Genomic DNA, 21,047 nt, shown 5'->3' on the forward strand with positions numbered 1-21,047 from the left:
GTGAGGTAATGCTGGACGGCGTGCTTCATTGCTAGCATCGCTGGAGCGGATTGCAAGGGAAAGACGAAGCTGTGCTTTTGAGATGAGACGGAGAATGAGCTTTCATTCAGATGAAACCAATTTCTCTGAGATATCAAAACACGACCACCAATACGTTAACAGCTCTTTTTTTTCAAAACCCCCTCATAATAATGCTGACACGAAACTGAATGAACGAGAGTAGAGAGATTACTAGAAAGAGAGTAATATAGTGAGAGAGAGATAGAGAGAGAGAAAGAGAGAGAGAGAGAGAAATATAATTGGCATCGCCATTTTTCATTCAGGTACCAGCAGAAAGCTACACTACACGACTCACTGTTCAAGACAAATATACATTCTATACTGTGTAGATCCACCGACCATACAAGTCTGCACTACGGCAAGACAGGATGACACTATGATAAATACTGAATGTGCGAAGACCACAGAATCATATACAGCTTCTGCTAAAGTCTGAACGTTTGCGTAGGGCTTTTACCACAGCTAAACATGGCGCTAAATATGAACACAAACGTTGAGCGTTTCAGAGGGTTACTAACATCTGAAGGGAAGGAGGAAAGAGTGGCTGACAGAACTAGAGTGAAAGACAGAAAAAGCCAAAGGGAGATGGGTAGAAAGATAGGAAAGTAAAAAGATAATACCGCTTGAGAAGTTTTCAAAACACACAGAAGAGGGAAGGCTCTTCATTGAACTCCATAGAAAAAAAAGGATCAAAATGGAGTGTGATATCAAGCGATGTCAGTGTGCGCAAGAACGTTCCCCCTCATCCTTGTTTGCCATGCTTGCATCATTTGCCAGCACTATAGTGCGCTTGATGCACAGTCAGAAGTGGTTGCTGTGGTTTCCTCCTTGATGTTAGTATGCTGGTCTCTCCCTCCTCAAATACACATACATGCAGGCACACACACACACACACACACACACACACACACACACACATACACACACACACACACACACTGCCATCCTGCAGAGTTCTCTATAACATATCGCTGAATCTGTCACCATTTGTCTGAGCTCCGATTCATATTTCCAGTTAAGGTCTATATGGTGGCCAGTCTTACAACCCACCAAGGTTCAGTCTCTCTCAGGGGATTTATTAAGGCCAACACCATCTCGTCCCAGATCTCTACTGTAGCGTTGTTAGGTCAACATACTGAACTTGCTCTGGTCATCATGTTGGTCGTACCAGAACAAGTCCACTGAGTTAACCCTACTAATTATGCACATCTTCTCAGGTAAGGTCCATTTGGCCTTATAATACACACTAGTAAACAAATAAACAAACAAAAATACACATTAAAACAGCTTTGTGTTAGCTTAGCATAAGACCATCTGTGGCGAAAGTGTCAAAACTGTCTAAAAATCCACCAGCAGACATGGTCTTGCTCCTCTGAGCGATAGGAAGTCTTTTCTGTACAAAGTCTTCAATGGGCGTCAAAGTGCCGTGTTGACCCCTTGTCGAGGTGCGTTGGTCCATGTGTTCCACTTCAGATAGCAAAAAAGAAAAGTGTTCTGGTGTGTCTTTCTAAATCTGGATTTAAAAAATCCACAAGATGTAATGATCAACCCTTCAGCACAACAGGTCCTCCAGATGATGTTCTGTCAGACAGTTACACAATCCTCCTTCCAGGGTTCGGCTGTGGAGAGGCTAGCAAAAGCTTCTCAGGGTGGATGGACTGAAGGACTCTACTGGTGGAGGGACCCCCTCCCCCCAAAACCTCTCTCTCCCTGGGGGGCAGGAGACCCAGGGCCCCCCCCTATCTGTCTCTGTGAGGCTGAAGGGACGCTTTGAGCAGAGTGTTATACTTGGACATGGGTTCCCTGTTGCTGGGCCTGGAGGCTCTGGATGCTGGTGAGGATCTTCTTCTGGTGGCCTGCCAGAGCCACACCCAACTTCCCCAACTCGCTAGAGGAGGACAGAGAAGGCAAAGAGAAGAGAAGATGAGTTAATTAGCTTGAATAGCTTAGCTGTACTTGACAAACTTTCATTATGATGTACTGTGTCTGCTTGTCATCTATAAACTGCTTTTAGACAATCAATTCCAGGACCTCTCTAAAGCAGTCTCTAAAGAGCACCATTAGGGCTCTGTCAGTTAAGTGCTTTGCTTATGTGTAGCACTTGATGTGGAAGGAATGTAAACCGATTGCTCTAAGCGATTTCTGCTGTAGTATTTCTCAACTTTATCTGTCTGATTGTTTTCATTATTACACATGCAAAACCTAGTAAATAAGCTAGCAAGCAAATTAATAATCAATCAATCAATCAATCTTAAAGCACCTTTTAGTATCTTTTAGCGTCATCTTACCATGACCTTACCATGCACACATAACTAAAGGACTATGGTTGGACTACTTTTTGCACTTTCACCATGACACTCACTCCCTTGAGCACCTTACCAGTCCCGGCCCTGTCACTACAAGCGTCTTATGCTTGATCACCCTCAAGCACATTGGACTTTTTAATTTTAATTTATATAGTATATTTAGTATTTAGTTTTGTTAGTTTTATTATCTTCTACTGTCTTTATTGTACAGAGGAGTTTAGTTATATGTTATACTTATACTTATGTTTACCATTTCTGCTGTAAGTGCATGTTGTGTGTGATGTCTGTATGCTACTGAGACCCTAGAATTTCCCCTTGGGGATCAATAAAGTATCTATCTATCTATCTATCTATCTATCTATCTTTCAGTAATTTAACTAGGACTACAGTACAGAGCCCAGATCAAGACCTCTCAAGAACTAGTCAATGTGTGAGGTAAGGTCAGTAGTGTGGAGGGTGTTACCTGGCGCTGACGTACAGCACAGAGTCCAGGGTGACGTAACCAGCAGTGGTGAAGTGATCCTTGTACTGGCTCATCTTAATGGACTCTAGCCAGTCCTCCACCGTGCTGACGCCTGCCTCTGGAGATGGGGGGTCCTCCCTGTGGATGCAGGACAGGACCACAATGAGTCAGCCTCGCCTCCCTTTGGGTTTGTGCCAAACACGTCTTAATCATTATAGCATTCATCAGTGATAATGGACTGGTTATTATAGCCTTTGGAATGCATTTTATTTGCATACACTGTACATTGTCATGTTATTAGGATTGGGCCACTGGAATGAGGGATAATTTCTCTGCTTGTGATCTCAGTAGGACTGTTCAGCCTCTGTCTAAATGGAAAGGGAACATGATCCGTGATGTGTTTTTCCACAGGGTGAGGTCTGTCCGAAACGAAAAAAAAAAAAAAAAAAAAAAAACAGTCAGTGTGATTTTGGTGAGCTGCGGTGACAATCTGACACGGTGACGCCTGTGCCACCGGCGCCGAGCAAAAAGCCCCCGCGCTCCTCAAAGAAAAACACCGTCCTCCTTCCTCAGTCACAGTGCTGCCGGAGAGACGCTGGGAGTTCTCAGCTTGGAAATCAAACGAGGCCAGATTGATTTTCCTCTCTCGTCATTTTTTTTATTATTTTTTATTATTTGTCTCCTGGAGGAGAAGCTACACGGCGAGTTGGTTCCTACAGTGAGCCAATCAGAGGGCTGCTTCTTCCTCTGGGCCAAAGAGACAGCCTTGATCCATGTTGCAGGCAGGAAACAACAGTGAGAGAGAGAGAGAGGGAAAGAGAGAGAGAGAGAGGAGGGGTAAGGATGGTGGGTGAAGAGGGAAAAAAGAGAAAGAGTAAGAGGTGAAGGGCAAGGGAGGAGGTGAAGGAGAGAGGAGAAAAAGGAAAGAGAGGCCGCAAGGTAAAGGAGCTTGTCAAGATTAATCAGCAGTCTGAGCCAGTAGAGGCTGACACTAGACTCCCAGGATCAGGCAGAGGGCCTGATTACACACCATTACTACCTTTCTCACTCACTCACACACACACACACACACACACACACACACACACACACACACACACATGCATGTACAGTCTCACACTGTGTAGACTGAGGAAAGAAAGCAGTGACACTATGTTGTTGGAGGTGGAGTAAAACCAGAATAGCTTTTTCTTTTGATAGAAGTATATAGTCGACACACACGCACCACTACCACCATAGCTACCACTGCCATCTGCTTCCTATTGAAAAGTTGTGTCCCTGTGGAAAGTACAGGGGAGATGATATTTCCCACTCTCTCTCTCTCTCTCTCACACACATACACACACACACACACACACACACTTAAAAGCACTACACCAAGAAGAGAAACAGACGTGGGTGACAGCTTGGGTTGAGGTTAGCGGGGAGTCCAATCAGATCGCTGTCTGGAGCGAATATGATTCTACTGCGTGTGACTCATCACCCCCCCCCCCCCCCCCCCCCCCCCCCACACACACACACACACACACACCACCCCTTCCGGTGGAGCCGTAAAATTGTGTCTGATTTAACGGCATGTTTCTCGCCCGCAGGACTTCTCCACCCTCTTGGAAACACTACCCAAGGCGTCTCGACTTAACCGGAGCCAAAATGGCCTCCTAATGTCAGCACTCGGCAGTGTTTTTCGGTTCAATGGTTTCTCAATTGGCCAGGCACTCCGAACAGCCTACAAAGAAGCTGACAACACAGGCAGCTGACAAAGCAGGCCGTTTCATTTGTTTGCTATTAAAGGAGGGTGTCAAACGCCTGCCTGCCTTCCTGCCTCAGGGTCAGCACCAAAGTATGAGCAAGAACAGAGGAGCTCAGCGGAACATCGGCGGGAGCATGAGGGGAGGTGTGTGTGTGTGTGTGTGTGTGTGTTTGTGTGTTTGTGTGTGAGTGTATGTGTGAGTGTGTGCGTGTGTCTGTGTCTGTGTGTGTGTGTGTGTGTGTGTGTGTGTGTGCATGCATGCGTGCGTGTGTGTGTGTGTGTGTGTGTGTGTGTGTGTGTGTATGTGCATGCGTGCATGCATGAGTGCGTGTGTGCATGTGTGTGTGTGTGCGTGCATGCGTGTGCGTGTGTGTGTGTTGGGGGTGTTCTGGGTTGGGGAGGAAATGGGCCTGGGGGTGCTGGGGGTCGGCAGGAGTGACGGAGGCAGCCAGCTGAGGGTTGAGTTGAGTTGAGTTGAGTTTTATTTCCAGGAAGGGAAGGATAGAGAGGGTGCGAAGCTAAGCTGTACATGATTGGCTGCTTTCGTTTGAGGAACTGAGGGCTTGCAGTAGTGAAGCTGGATGGAGGGAGAGAGTGAAGGAATAGGAGGGAGGAATACTAATAATAATAATAATAATAATAATAATAATACATTTTATTTATAATTCTCTTTTCATCATACAGTAGATCTCAAAGTGCTACAGGTTAAAAACTAAAAAAGGTAAGCAGTTTAAGGAAAAAGAAAAAAAGAAAAGGTTTTAAAAAACATCTAAAGGGGACCAAAAGCTTTGCTAAAAAGAAATGTCTTGTGGTGCCCTCAAGGTGTCAGGGAGGGCATTCCACAGACGTGGGGCAGCAGCACAGAAAGCCCACAGAAATCTCCCATGGTCCTGAGTCCTGTTCTGGGTATGTAGAGGAGGTTTGAGTGAGTTGAGCGGAGGGAGGAACACTGACCGAAATGAGGACAGAAACAAGAGTTGCAAGGCCTTTCACAAAGACGGCATCCAAGAAAGAGTCAGAGGCTGTGTCCCAAACAGAAGGCAGCTGCCTGCTGCCTCACTGCCTCCAACTGTCTAGTGAGTCACTTGCCATAGCAGGCACCAAGGTGGCAGCTATGAACTTTGTTTTGGACGGCTTAGCAAGATAGCAACACAGAACGCTGTTGCCAGGACACCGACAGCTGACTTTAATCAGCGGTAGTTGAAGCAGAGATGTTCTACAGTATTTTTGGTTGAAGGCAGCAGGAAGGGTACATGTACGCTGCCTTCAAAATCCGGCAAAGCAAAGGTATCTTAGCATTTTATACCAATATTTGATTTGGACTTGTCTCGCTGCCACCAAATACTATCTTAGGAGGCAGGTTTGTTTTCTTTAGTTTCGGACACAGCCACTGAATGTGTTATTACACTCATTTGCTAGTAAATAAGCATGTCCTAAATGTAATATTAAAAAGTACCCAATGTATTCTTGAAAAGTTAAGTAAATAGAACACAGGGTGGCTCCAACTACAACAAGTTGATTGTGTAAGAATACAAGTATTCCTGGTGCACACACCATGAGAACACCTTTAAAACACAAGAACACAAGACTAAAGGGCCATACACACCAGGAATGATAACTAAAATGATAATGGGAAAAACAACATTTTGTGTATTGCTCTAGCTAATATGAATGACAACATCCACACTGCATACTATAATGATAATAACATGGAGAACAAAAAAAAAAAGCTGACAGCCAATCAGTATACATCACGTCACGTATCATATTCATTAACACGAGGAGAGACTTTCCTTATTGTTGGTTAGTGTGGACGCTCATATTGTATTTGTCACAACTGTCTATGTAGTTATTGTTCCTGGACTAGAGGGCCCTTCACTTAGGGAATAGTATGAGCTTATACTGGACTCACCAGACAGCACTGTTGGCCAGGGGCTTCAGGCAGCTGGGGCTGCGGATGAGACGGTCCAGGGTGGACACGATCTGGCCAAACTTGGGCCGCTCACTGCGGTTCTTCTCCCAGCAGTCCAGCATCAGCTGATGCATCACGACTGGGCAGTCCATGGGCGCCGGCAGCCGGTAGCCCTCGTCTATGGCCTTGATAACCTGGGGTGGGACAGAGAAATGGGTGTTTTTAGGGCATACAGCACAGTGGACAAGCAGTGGACAGATATTTACAATGACCACCAAAGTATCTGCAGGCACAGTTGTCTAAGAGTCTAAGATGGTTCAGGCGACATCACAACATTTTATAATGAGGTGGACTGCAGCGTTTTCATAATATATATATATATATATATATATATATATATATATATATATATTTGCTGAGAAAAGAAAATAAATAAAAATAGGGTAACTTCAAAGTGGCCCTCGCAATCAGACCACAGATGCTTCAGCCCAGAGGAGCCGTGTTTCATTTCAGCTAGTTGGCAGCTGACACGGCCATTAGCGCACCGGATGCAAGTGTTCACATTATGCCGACTGTTCCCTAGCAGGGCTATTCTCGCAGAGATGCAGGGGCCGAGAGTGCTCGTTGAGAAGTGTGGGAGCGAGGTGTGTGTGTGTGTGTATGTGTGTGTGTGTGTATGTGCGTGTGGTTATTTGGAGATGTAAGGGTGTACTTCTAAAGCCATGTTGATTGAATAAATAAAGCTTCTCTCCAGTGTGCCAAGGCTCTCTCTGTCCCTGTTGTGATGTGAGCGGTCCGCCATCCAGCATCGTCTCGCCAAATCTCTTTCCCGTCAGCCGAGGATGACGGAGAGGAAATAAAAAAAATGATCCTGGCAGTGGAGGCCTCCCAGGGCGGAGATAAATAAATGAGCTGAGCTTCAGATGTGGAAAACATCGTCCAGGATCTCACCACCACAGGGTTTCAAATCCAGGAAAGAGAGAGAGGGGGGGGTGTGAGAGAGAAAGAGAGAGAGATGAAGATGAAACTGATAGAGAAGAAGGTGAAGAAGAAGAAGAAGAAGAAGTAGAAAGGAAAAGAATGAAAGTCTTCCTGTGGATAGAAGTCTGGAAGCGTTCACCATCTCCAGATGCGTCTAATCTTTTTACCTTTTTGTGTGAAGTGAAGGAGAGGGATTGTCAAGCACAGACACACACACACACACACACACACACACACACACACACACACACATGTCAGTAATAGAGCTGTCCTGTTGAACTACTCTGTGTGTGTGTGTGTGTGTGTGTGTGTGTGTGTGTGTGTGTGTGTGTCTGTGTGTGTGTAGCCAAAGCAGTGTTTGAGTGGATCAGTTCATGCCATGAGGTTTCAATCAAATGTGAGAGAGGAGGACATGTGAGGTCTGCAACGGCAATCAATATACAGTACACTATGCATGTGTGCGCTTCAAGGGAAAAAGGAGGAAATGGGTGAAGGAGAGAGAGAGAGAGAGAGAGAGAGAGGGAGAGAATGAGAGAGAGGGAGAGAGAGAGAGAGAGAGAGGGAGAGAATGAGAGAGAGGGAGAGAGAGAGAGAGAGAGAGAGAGGGAGAGAGAAACGATACCACCTACATATGAGAAAACCTATAGGGAGCATAGGCTGTCTTGCTGTGAGTTTCTTATGGATGAGCTGAAGTGGCACACATTAGAGGCGGTTTGTCCATTTGGTTTCTATTTAGGTTGCTTACAGACACGGCGTGCCATTCAGAGTTCACAGGAATCTAACTCATGTTCTGAAATTTGGCTCAACCTCCATACATATTAAGCAAGACAAGACATCTGTGCTTGATGATAGAGGCATCTATGCATGTTATGACATTGTGTTTGTCTTGTGTGTCGGATTGAAGGGCACGCCTATGTACAGATCCCAACATTCCAATTTGGAAAATTATGGAGACCATAATTTATTGTATGTCTGTAAAGTAGGTATATAAGATTATTTGACTGTGACTGCATAAGTGTGTATGTGTGTGTTTGTGTTTGTGTGTGTGTGTGTGTGTGTGTCTGTGTGTGTGTCTGTCTGTCTGTGTGTCTGTGCGCGCACATATGTGTACTCACATCTTGGTTGGACATTTCCCAGTATGGCCGCTCTCCGTAAGAGATGATCTCCCACATGACAATGCCGTAGCTCCATACATCACTGGCTGAGGTAAACTTCCTATAGGCAATGGCCTCCGGCGCAGTCCAGCGGATAGGGATCTTACCACCCTGTGAATAAGATGGACACTTACACTCCCATTCAATTCTATTTCATTTCTAATTATACTTCTATATTCCACTCAGAAGCAGGGAGATGTCTCATCAGGAAATGGCTTAACTTGTCAACAGGAGAAATGCACAAGAGCCCCATAACAAGTGACAGGTAGCTGAGATGGTTGTTGACAGGGGAGAGAGCTGTCATTTCAAAAGAAATTATCAGGTGAGATGCCTTGAGAGCAAGCTTTTGGCAAAAACACAAATTCTCACACCGAAAAAAAAAGAAAAGAAATCAAAACAATAATTTGGAGATACAGACCCAAATCCACTCAAAATACACAAGAGGGGGGCAATTCCACTGGCAGTGTAAACAGTTTTGTATAACAGGATGGGTGTTATTTCTCTCTCTCTCTCTCTCTCTCTGTGCTATCCCACCTGTGTGGTGAATCAATTCCATATTGGAGGATGATGAGAAGCCGAGAGAATCCTGCTGAGAGGCACATTTTTTTCTAGAGGCAGAAGGCATTTCTTTTTATTATTGCCCCATGTTTCTCTCCCTTTCCCCCTCCCTCCAACCATGCCCCCCACAAATACTGCATACCACTGGGGTGGGCTAGGGCGGTGATGGTGGGGGTTAGTTTTGAGTAGGGAGGGATGTAATTTCATCCATAGACCACTGACCAGCCCACCACCCCCCACCCCCACCCCTGGACAATGTGGGACGGTGGTGCTGAATTGGATCAGCTCCGGAGGCTGCAAGGGGCCCCTGTCGTGATAATGGCTGTGCTCGTGGGTGACGCTGCTCAGCTGATGATTGCAATCTGGTCCAGGCCCCATCCTCCCTCCCTCCTTTTCTCCCCCCTGGTGCTTTCTCTCTCTCTCTCACTCTCTCTCTCTCTCTCTCTCTCTCTCTCTCTGTCTTTATCCAGCCGCCATCTTCTCCACTATCCCATATTGCACCTTTATTACCATTAGCACTGAGACCCATGGCACTTATAGCCGCTGCAATTAGATTTTCACAGGTACTGAAGGTTAACAACTCAAGGCACACACTCAGACAGACAAAAGGCATACACACACAGGGACAGATAAAGAATCCCTTGTTTGCACATATTCAACACTTGCCAACTGGAAGTGAGAAAATAATTAACTTGCTATGACACACAGCTCTGTGGCAATGCAATTCAAAGTATGTCCTTGATCGTGCTGTAATTCGCTGTCCAAGGTCAGTGACATCCACATTCACCAGGCATTCTCACCACATATTTCAGAGAAGCTAGACTCCATCACCCCTTCCCGAGGTCTCAGTATACATCTAAAAAAACATTACATGAGTACATTTTTTACAAGCACTTTCAGCATTACTCAATTTCAAAACAACTTGAAAAAGAAGAGAGCTGTTGGGGCTACACCTTGTCACCAACAGTGCAGCTAAGCAGAGAATGCAGGTGTAAAAAGCTTAAGGCTTGACCAACAAAACCACTCTCCTTGTTTCATCAGAGGCCACAGCAAAGGAAGGAGGACGAAGACAAAAGAGAGAAAGAAAGAGATAGAGAGAGATAGAGGAATCTCTGAAAGAGACTATTTTTTATTTGTAATGGATTCAGCATCTTTAAATTCATATGCTACCATGCTTTTATTCATACCAGTCAGGTCAGCACTCAGTCAGGTTCAGTGGGATCATGGTAAAACAGGGTGCCCTGGTAGAGTAGACTCACCCGGGTTGTGTAAGCAGCATCCGGATCGTCCTCCAGGACCCGTGACAGCCCAAAGTCGGACACCTTGCTCACCAGGTTGCTGTTAACCAGGATGTTGCGGGCGGCCAGGTCACGGTGCACGTAGTTCATCTCGGACAGGTACTGCATGCCCGCCGCAATGCCCCTCAGCATGCCTAGGAGCTGAAGGACGGTGAATTGGCCGTCGTGCTTCTGCAAAAGAGCCACACCAGTCAGGGAAGGTCAGTTTTATCTCTAGACAGTTTTATCTCCATGACTAGAACTACTGGATATGATCCATGTTTGTTCTCACACATCCGTGTGATGTGATTATTTTTGTCATGATTTGTGAACAGAGTACAGCATTAAGCAAGGAATTATCCTAAACCACAAGCTGCATCGTAAATTAGTCAACTGCTCACAGATGCTTTGTTATTTTCCGATATTTGCAATGCAGTGTTCACACAAATTATTAATGGGACAAAATGTGGATCAAAGCGTTTAACTCGATTCATGCAACTCTTCAGTTCCTCCCCTCTTAGAAAGCACTCTGAACAGATAAGCTCTTTATTTCAGCCTGGGAGTGATCCTTAAATCAGGAGTCTGCTGATTAAACGCGTCCCTCCCTTTTTTGTGGCCATTTCTATGCACTGCACGGCTTCTGCAATCACCCTGGCTTTTCATGTGAGCAATGGGAAATATTTATGACGTTTCATTATGGCCCTCTGCCCGGAAAGGCAAACTTTCAGAAGAGATCATCTTCTTGTCATTTATCCATCTTTTTATCTGTCTTATTTCTCATCACAAGACTCCCTCACTCCATGTTTCCCGTGCCAGATTGAGCTGGGAGGCGAGACTGGGAGGAAGCAATAAAATCAGTATTTGTGTGTGTGTGTGTGTGTGTGTGTGTGTGTGTGTGTGTGTGTGTGTGTGTGTGTGTGTGTGTGTGTGTGTGTGTATGTGTGTGTGTGTGTGTGTGTTTAAACATTTCATTGAAACAAAAGAAGCAGATTTCCTCGAGGCGATCAGGGTTTTGTTCCACGCCACTCAACTCACCTTTAGAAAGGTATCCAAAGAGCCGTTCTCCATGTACTCTGTTATGATCATTACTGGCTTACCTACAGTGTGACAAAACAAAGATAGAGCAGAGTGGGAGAGAGAGAAAGAGAGGGGATGGAAAGAAAGATAGAAAGAGAATAAAATGTGAAAGAGAGAAGGAGGGAGAGGAAGGTTTTGAAATCAGTTTTCTTTCGACACAGCAAAAAGGACATGAGAGAGAAAGAGAGTGAGAGGCACATACAGTATGCAAAACAAACGATGCCTCTCACGTCCCATATTTAATTAATTTCTGAATCAACAAAGAGAGATGGAAAGACCAAGAGTGAGAGAGAGAGAGACGATTCCATTCCCCGCACCCCTCCTTCTCCCTCTCTCTGTCCCTTTCTTTTTCACGTGTACCTGCTGCCTGTTAGTCATACTGACAGCCCCCTAATCAAAGCTCTCAATAACCGTCAGCAGGATAATTAGAGCGAGCTGTCCGCAGAGAATATCTCCGTCCAGAAATACCATACATGGTAATGAGCTCCTACAGGAGAGGGGGGGGTGGTGGTGGAGAGAGAGGGATGTAGATAAACTGGGTGGAGGTAGGGAAAGAAGGATATGGAACGGAGGGGTAGAGGAGAGGGACTGAGAGAAGGCGTATTGTGAGAAAACGAGTATGCTCGAGGAGGAAAGGGAGAGAGAGGTCAACAAAAAAGTGGTGTGTGAGAGAGAGATGGAGAAAGACAGAGAGAGAAAGAGGCAGAACAAGGGAGCGATGGTGAGAGAAATAAAGAGGTGTGGGTCCTGGGGGGAGTCTTAGAGATGAATAGGACTGCAGAGTGGAGGGGGAGAGAGGGAGAGGAGAGTGACAAAAAAAGAAGAAGAAAAACACTAATGGGAGAAAGTGTTTGCCTCATTACAGTGCGCATGCACACACACACACACACACACACACATGCGCGCACACACGCACACACACACACACACACACACACACACACACACACACACACACACCAACACATACTTTTATTTAGATCTCAAGGTAAGACAAATATCCAAGACAAAAGACCCAAATCATTCAGAAAGAGGTCACACCATAGTGCATCTACCTTATGCTGTGCAACTACTGCATAAAGAGGCTAACAGATTAATAATTCATCAGGACACACAGATAAACAGTTAGAGTGAGGGCACAAAACAAGCCTGTTCCCATATGGAGGACCCACCTACTGTTGCAGAGATGGAACAGTGATTGCCTTGCTTTGGCATTTTTCTGAAAACTGCAGATCCTCCAAACTGCAGCCCTTTTTTTGGTTTCATTTTCCAAATACATTGTGCGATACACATGCATACACGTACGCATATTTATGTATTTATGCAGATATATGCATACGAAAGCCATTCATTCACTCTTTCATACACATATATACACACTCACGCGTGCACGCACACACACACACACATATGCACATGTGTGCATGCACACTCTCACACACTCTCACACACTCACACACACACGCACACACACACACACACACGCACACACACACACGCACACACACACACGCACACACACACAGGCACACACACAAAGCTGAGTAGTGATGGCAAAGGTAGGGGGAGGAAGTGAAATCTTCACACCTGCGTTTCAAAAAGTGATTAAAAGCACCCCCCAACCCCCATCCCTTTTACTGGAAACCCAGGCGAAATAACATGCTGTCAATCAAGCACCCTCCACCATCACAACCACCAACACCAACCAGCCCCCCACTGCTCCCCCCTACACACACAGCTTCAGCAGGGGCTGCCAACATTAATCTAGCCTGATAATCATCTGTCGCTGATGTGGGTGCACCTCCCTCACATCCATTCTCCCTCTCTCTTTTTTTTTCTCTATCCCCCTCTCTCTCTCTGCCTCTCTTTCTCTCAGGTTTTGGTGATTCACTCTCTTTCTCTTGTGTTCTCTTGCACACACTCTGACCCTCTCTCTCTCTTTCTCTCTCTCTCTCTCTCTCTCTCCTCCTCTCCTCATCTGCCCTTGAGCTCTGCTCTCAGCTGCCATGCTGTCAGCCACGCTGCTGACCCCCACGACTCTCTCAGGACGTGACCTCAGTCCCGGCACGCTCCCTCTCGGGGCAGATGTGGCAGGACGACGCCCCTTTCAGCTGGAGTCAGCGAAGCACACGCTGTAAGGGCTGTCACCCCGTGCCTGCTTTGGGACCTTGCAGGGGTGAAAGGTCAAACTAAGGTCTCACTAAACGGCAACAGGTTAAGGAAAGCCTACCAGGCTTACAAGTCACTCCAGACCAGGGAGATACTAATGTGCCTTGATTGTGTGTGGAAATGGAAAGCTATCACAGGGGAAGTGCTTGCTCACTGCTGTCTCATTCATTCAGTGTGCAAGGCTCTGGTTCACTCTAGTTCAAACATCTATCTCGTGCTAATCTAAAGGCGATATATGCACATTTGTGTGTGTGTGTACAGTATGTGTGTGTGTGTGTGCGCATCAAGGCTGTGAGCCAGTGCTATGTGTGTGCCTAGGTTTGCACAGTGGTACATACATGTATGTGTGTGTGTTTGCAGATGTGTGTGTGTGTGTGTGTGTGTCTTTATGGGTTCTCTGTGCTGTCACTCTGAGTATATCATGTCTGTGTTTGTCCCATGGCAACCATAGCAACCATAGCAGGGTTGGAGAGAGGTAGGCCTAGCGGTGTGAGTGTGTATGTTAAAGCAAACCATGCAGGACAAATCGCTTTGACAGCAACCTTCCTCCCGCAACGCACTCCTGCCTGATGGCTGTGTGTATGTGTGTGTATGTGTGTGTGTGTGTGTTTGTGTCTCTGTGTCCTCATGAAAGGATGAACACAAGGACAATGGTGCACACAAGTTGTTTGTTCTATCTAAAGAAGAGAAAGGCTGTCTAACTTAACAGATATAAACAAATATAAAAGATATGCACACACACACACACACACACACACACACACACACACACACACACACACACACACACACACACACACACACACACACACACACACACACACACTTCGGTAGCAAGGTAAAATAATAGCAATTGACTGAGTATCTTATCTCACTTTGATAACTTAGGACAGAAGATACTTATTGTTGAAAAGCAGTTTGTCTAGGACACGGCTTAGTCAATGTACAGGGAAGCAGCCTTACAAGTTTAGTTGTGATTGAAAACTAAAAACTGATAAGGTTGATTATCCAGTTATTCATGAGAGCAGAAGTTGAATTTGTCAAAGACAAATAACTACACTATTGATTTCTGTATACAGTACAATATACATGTCATAAATCATACTTAATGTATCAATTGGTATAGACTAAGTTATGTCTGCACTATGGAGACTACACCCACACACTCCCCCAGTCACACTCTCACAGTCACACAGAGATGCATATCTGCATATCTGATATCACTCCAGAAACACCATGGAATGAATCAAAGGTCAGTCATTTTTCTCTATATTATTAATCATAAACAAGAATATAATTAATAAATGTGTGTATGAGAGAGTATGTGTGTGTGTGTGTGTGTGTGTGTGTGTGTGTGTGTGTGTGTGTGTGTGCGTGCGCTTGTATGTGTGTTTGTGTGTGTGTGTGTGTGTGGGGGGGGGGGCTGTGATGAGTTCATTATGAAGATGAGTCAGGAGCGCTTCACCCGCTGCTGCAGGTTATCTCCCTTGATTGATGTTCCCCAAACGAGCTGGCCGACACTCTTAGGTGAGCAGAGCAGAATAATTACTCCCTTTCTTCTACTGCCGCCGGGCTTGCGTGTGTGTATGTGTGTGTGTGTGTGGGCGGAGGGAATGATTAAAGCGAAACCTCGTGCCCCGACCGGGCTTGGCTGCCATCCACGGCTGATTCTAAATCTGAACTTGGGCCCCTGGTGCCGTTGCTGCCTTTAATCAAGGCTGATATTATCATCGCACTCCTCCTTATCAGCTCAAGGGGAAAGAGGAAGCTGCAATCCAGGGTCAGCGGGAGATGATGGAGGCGAGCCGTTCTCCGGCGTCACGGTCACTGACCTCAGAACAGCAGGGGAGCCAACTCAGCAACTGTGACGCCTATCACACTGTGCTACAGTGCTCTGATTTTACAGGCCTATCTAGTGAGGAGGCCTAACTTTCACACTGTTCACAATGGAATGTCTATTACGCTGTAGTTACATGTGTTATAACACCTGGACTGAAGAGCAACATCTCGCCGGAGGCAGTTGGACACAGTAATGGAACGAAATGACACCATGGGTCACTCATGAAGTGCCGATAGTCAGAAATGCAACAATAGAAAGTGACAAACACACAATACTGTAATTTCCCAACTAATAGCCGAGGTTTACACATTGATTTTTTGCAAAATTTTATCAGCTATAAGGTTAATACACAGGGGCAGTTAATATGGTATAATATGTGGTTTTGTTTTTTTAACTTGCATAAAACACTGTCCTGTGGTTTACACAATGCATCTAAATACCAGTACAGGAAATTACTGTACTCCTATTCGTGTCTGCACACACACACACACACAAACACACACACACACACACACACATTCACAAATTTACAAACTCACTCTCCGTCTCACACATATGTCACAAATGTTCTTGACCTTGACTAACAAAACGTTTGATGAAGTTCTTTAAAAAAAGGTGCACTCATCAGGTCTTCGCTTCCTCTATTGTTCGGCATTCACAAAGACATCCAGATAGCTCCTGTCTCCCGTCATATTAAATTGGGGAGTTGCCAAAAAATCACACAAAAAAGACAAGTGAAAGAGTAAGACACATCGCCCCCAAAACCGAATCAACAGACGTGGGCTGGGAATGAGTGTTATCAGAGGGAAGATAAGCATGCTAATCCGACAGTTAGCCCCACAATAGGAAGATAATGGGCGCGACGACAGGCTTGTTTTTTTTTTGGAAGCAGGCAGATGAGGGTGATAGAGAGGGGTGTGTGTGATGAATAAAGTGCTATTCTGGGGGGCCGAGTCTCTCGGAGGAGCCCGGGAAAGAATTAGCATAACAATGCACTCAATCAGTGGTCTGCTCCTCTGCCTTTTAGCGTAATGATATACTGCTTCCTCCTGCTTGCTTTGTTCACTTCCTAAACGGCCGTGGTGGGGGTGTATGGGGAGGTGGAGGAGTGGGATGGGGTGGGGGGATGAATGGTGGAGTTCTATGCATGAGAGGATGCATGTACATTTGATTTTAATCAGCTCGTGCAATATCCGTGCATGCTAGCTTGAACTCCACCATCCTTCCACTCACATGGAAACCTGCACACACTTACATATGTGCACCCCCAACACACAAGTGAAAAAGTGAAAGACTTGCACACTGCCTTTGAACTCAACTTTTAATAGAAAAAAGACCGAAAAATCGAAACGTTGTGTCTTTTTTCTATTAAAAGTTGAGTCGTTCAAAGGCAGTGTGCAAGTCTTTCACTTTTTCACTTGTATGCCCTTTTTGATTTGGCACCTGCTGAAACACTTTTGGATGTGCGCACTTCATAGTATGCTTTCACCCCCAACACACACTCACACTTACATGAACACTTGTATGAAGATGTATTTAAACAACTATGGTTTAATCGGATGCATGTGCGTTTACGCATTTCAAGCAAAACTCAGCAGCTGGTATCTAAAACTTTTGCTATGCGGTCACTGATGTAGAAATGTCATTCACACACACACATACGTGCACAAACACACAGATATTTTCCCTCTCGCTCTGTTGAAGTTTGATTGACAGCTGGGTGGGTATCAAGGGGTCAGGAGGTTAGTGACCTCTGACCTCAGCCTGCTGTACGCCACACGCCGGAGCTGTGAGCTGTGAAATTACTCTCATGGATGGGTTATTACCCCTGCCATTATATCATCATATCACACACACACACACACACACACACACACAGAGATAGCCATGCTCACATAAAGACATATGGAACCATGAAAGACACTGACATAAAATGGACACAGAAATGAAACACATGGGGCCAAGCTCGCGGAAACAAATTCAAAGAGCAATGGGCAAAGTAGCAGATACTTATCGCCTAATAAGACATATTGCCTTATTGCATTTTATCAAAACACAAACACACACACACACACACACACACACACACACACACACACACACATCACAGATGTATACTCACATATCCAAATGTATTGATAAATACAAACTACAAACATATTTGACACATTTGTTATATTAGCTGTTATTTCACTATTGTGTGTCTGTTTGTGTGATTATATGTACGAGTGAATGTGTGTGTGTGTTTGTGTTTAGCAAAATCAATGTATAAGCCACGACTAGTAGTTAGTTGGGAAATTAAGGTAGTACCAATGGTTTTGCTTGCATGGAGCAACATCTACTGTACCCCATCAACCCGCAATTTAGCTGAAGAATGAAAAACATATGAATGTAAGTGATCAGAATAGCTGAGGGTTGTGCAACGATACTATATCTAATTCACCATTCTGTGGTCCGTGTGATCAGTATCATTGTATGAATTCTTTCACTGGCTTGCCTTTGACGTTACATTTGTTTGAAAACTACACCTAATGACCAGCTGGGAAAAAAATCAATGGAGCTCATGACAGGGTGACAGAAGTGAAATAGAACTGAGAAACTTTGAAAAATGTCAAGAAACTTTCAGCTGAAATTATGAAATATTCACATTCTATTCACATATGAAATTACGAACATTCCCAACTGCTGCTTACTATTTAACACAAGCCACAGTAATAATACAGTATTATGATGTTAATACTACTAGTTAATTCTCTCTGGATATGTATTTTCTAGCTCCTTTGGGACTGAATGAACTCTGTTAACCTAAATGTTTGCAGAATGAATGAGATTGCCCAATTCATTACTGCATCCACGGGTAGAGACCACACCATCTCTCCTGCCTTTGAAGGGCAGAGGAGAAGACAAACACTCCTTTGAGGTAACATTAATCTTAAGCGTTTGGACAAAATAGTGCAGAAAGGCTCGAGCTATTTGCATTTCGCATTAGGGGAGGAGAAGTGTTGAAGGGGATTAATCTTTGTTAAAATGCGTGGAAATTAATATGCATGCCGCCCCTTTAAGAACAACCCATGACCAATTAGGAGTTTTTTGTAATTAAAATGTATGACCCTTGTATAAATATGCATGACCTTACTCAGGATACACAATTGGTCTGCCAGTGGGTGTTACATGTGTGCATATTAGTGTGTGTGTGTGTGTGTGTGTGTGTGTGTGTGTGTTCCATTAACAGACATACAAGTTATTTAATTAATTGATCCTGCTATTACCTATAATGACATGTCACTTCCATGCAGATCACATGTTCTCTACACTTTTACCTTGTACACTTTTAACACTACCTATAGACAAGTTGCTGTGTAGTCTACCTGTCACTGTATGCATACTGCATGTGTCTCTGTGTGTGTGTCTCTGTGTGTGTGTGTGTGTGTGTGTGTGTGTGTGTGTGTGTGTGTATGTGTGTATATCCATGAGCGTGTACGCTACAACACCTCCATTACATCCATTACAGCAGTGCTCTCATCAGCGCACACTAAGAGCCTGGGATGAATGGAGGGTGTTAATGATGGAGCCCAGCGTCGTGACAGACAGCTGCTGCGAGCCCAACACGCTCGCCGCTACTCTGCAACCCACATCCATTGTGATGCAAATTGCGCCCTGATGAAATAATGAATAGGACTGACACCATTAGCCCCTTTCTTCTCCCCTCATGGCTGCTAAAAACGCCTCGGTGCTCCCGCCCTGTCAGATTGAGTGGTTGTGGCGCAGGACAGCCGACCGAGAGAATATCTTTAGAAATTTTGATGTGTGAGAGATAACTAATTCTATTGTTTTTATGAGGTTAGGTGCAGAGTAGGTGTGTGTGTATATGTGTATGTGTGTGTGTGTGTGTGTGTGTGTGTGTGTGCGTGCGTGTGTGTGTGTGTGTGTGTGTTGCAAAGCCTCTGGTTCATGTTACATATTCACACACATTTAATAGGTATGCGTTTGCACTGCAGTATGTTTGCAGAGCTCACAGTCAGGTCAAATATGGCTCTGGGGGAGACTAAATTGTGTGCGTGCGTGTGTGTGTGTGTGTGTGTGTGTGTGTGTGTGTGTGTGTGTGTGTGTGTGTGTGTGTGTGTGTGTGTGTGTGTGCATTCATATCTCAAGGTGAGTACCTTTTTCTGTGTTTTTTATGAGTAACTGTGCAGCTTTTCTTCCGTGAGGCATAAATGTTCTGTTCACAAGGTTAGCTCCATCTTTGTTCACGTGTATATTTATACATGAATTTATTGTTAAAACAGCATTGTGTGTGTGTGTGTGTGTGTGTGTGTGTGTGTGTGTGTGTGTGTGTGTGTGTGTGTGTGTGCTGAGGCCACTCACATCTGGTGACCACTCCCTCCAGGCGTATGATGTTAGGGTGGTCAAACTGGCCCATGATGCTGGCCTCGCTCAGGAAGTCGCGTCTCTGCTGCTCCGTGTAGCCGGCCTTCAGGCTCTTAATGGCCACGTGGATCTCCCTCTTGCTGGGCAGACGCAAGCGCCCGCTGCACACCTCCCCAAACTCTCCTGCACACACACACACACACGCACGCACGCACGCACGCACGCACGCACGCACGCACACACACACACACACGCACAAAGCAAACAGAAGGGAGTTTTTAGATAAGTGCATATACACATATGATATGAACAAAAACACACACAAGTTTATCTCCACATTCAAACTCACTCATACACAACAGACATATTAGGTGAAGTTTCACGTATCAAAGCCCCATTCACCCAACCACACACACATGCCCAGCTACCCAAGAATGTCTGCACATACAGTATGTGTCTCTCTCGAATACACACACACACACACACACACACACACATGTGTGTGCGTGCGTGCGTGCGTGCGTGTACACACACACATACACGATATGAATGATAAAATGAATCCGAGTCCTGAGGATTTTTTGATAGGTAGCATTAGGTGTGACAGCTTAAGTCTGGATTAAAGCTCTTCAGGACTGTGGCTTTCTTGGAAGGCACCTGGCCTTTCATGCTGTGGGACAATCTATCCTGCTTTGGTACCAACTGAACCACTACCTTGTGCTTTATTTATTCAACATTCATTTAACCTCAGTTACAAAGTGTCACATCGGTGCTTTGATGAAGATCTTCCATAAAGGAGTAGATGTTTAGACCTAGAATTTGAAGATTCTGAAAATGTTTGTCAAAATGGAAAAAGTGCGAGGGATAGATTTTCTAGTTAGCCCATTGCATTGCATTACTTTACTAGTATTACTTTTACTATTCATGATCAGGGTTTGGCAGCACACTAATAAGGTTCAGGGAACATCAGCAAAAAAAGCCCTTACCTGCTCCAATCACTCTCTCAATGCGGATGTTGGACACATCAATCTCCTGGGCAAAATCTCGGACAGCCTGGTTGGGATCCTCGTATGTGTGTGGGTGGATGTAAGTCCGGCTGCCTGGCAGGTTGACTGTGGAGAAAATATCAAGT

The 21,047-nt window shown here is 45.0% G+C and overlaps 1 protein-coding gene across 3 annotated transcripts in view; it reads right to left on the reverse strand.

The window, feature by feature from the left end:
* Window positions 1-1,822: 1,822 nt before the first annotated feature.
* The window catches only part of ek1 (eph-like kinase 1), a 71,307-nt gene continuing 52,082 nt past the window's right edge, over window positions 1,823-21,047 (reverse strand). Inside the window, exons 10-18 of one of the 3 annotated variants that reach the window (XM_076291343.1) lie at window positions 20,902-21,027; window positions 19,913-20,098; window positions 11,497-11,558; window positions 10,444-10,653; window positions 8,588-8,737; window positions 6,497-6,685; window positions 4,644-4,651; window positions 2,830-2,967; window positions 1,823-1,948 (exon numbers count right to left, since the gene is read on the reverse strand). In XM_076291343.1, the coding sequence (XP_076147458.1) occupies window positions 1,843-1,948; window positions 2,830-2,967; window positions 4,644-4,651; window positions 6,497-6,685; window positions 8,588-8,737; window positions 10,444-10,653; window positions 11,497-11,558; window positions 19,913-20,098; window positions 20,902-21,027 (1,175 nt within the window). In that variant the 3' untranslated portion in view covers window positions 1,823-1,842. Of the gene's footprint in view, window positions 1,949-2,829; window positions 2,971-4,643; window positions 4,652-6,491; window positions 6,686-8,587; window positions 8,738-10,443; window positions 10,654-11,496; window positions 11,559-19,912; window positions 20,099-20,901; window positions 21,028-21,047 lie in introns of all 3 variants that reach the window. The other 2 variants (XM_076291342.1, XM_076291341.1) reach the window with 2 other exon arrangements.

Source organism: Alosa pseudoharengus, unplaced genomic scaffold (assembly GCF_046254945.1).
Source record: "Alosa pseudoharengus isolate Yale_2024_CS ecotype anadromous, Long Island Sound unplaced genomic scaffold, YU_APseudo_1.1 YU_APseudo_1.1_scf_18, whole genome shotgun sequence".
NCBI lineage: Eukaryota > Metazoa > Chordata > Actinopteri > Clupeiformes > Clupeidae > Alosa > Alosa pseudoharengus.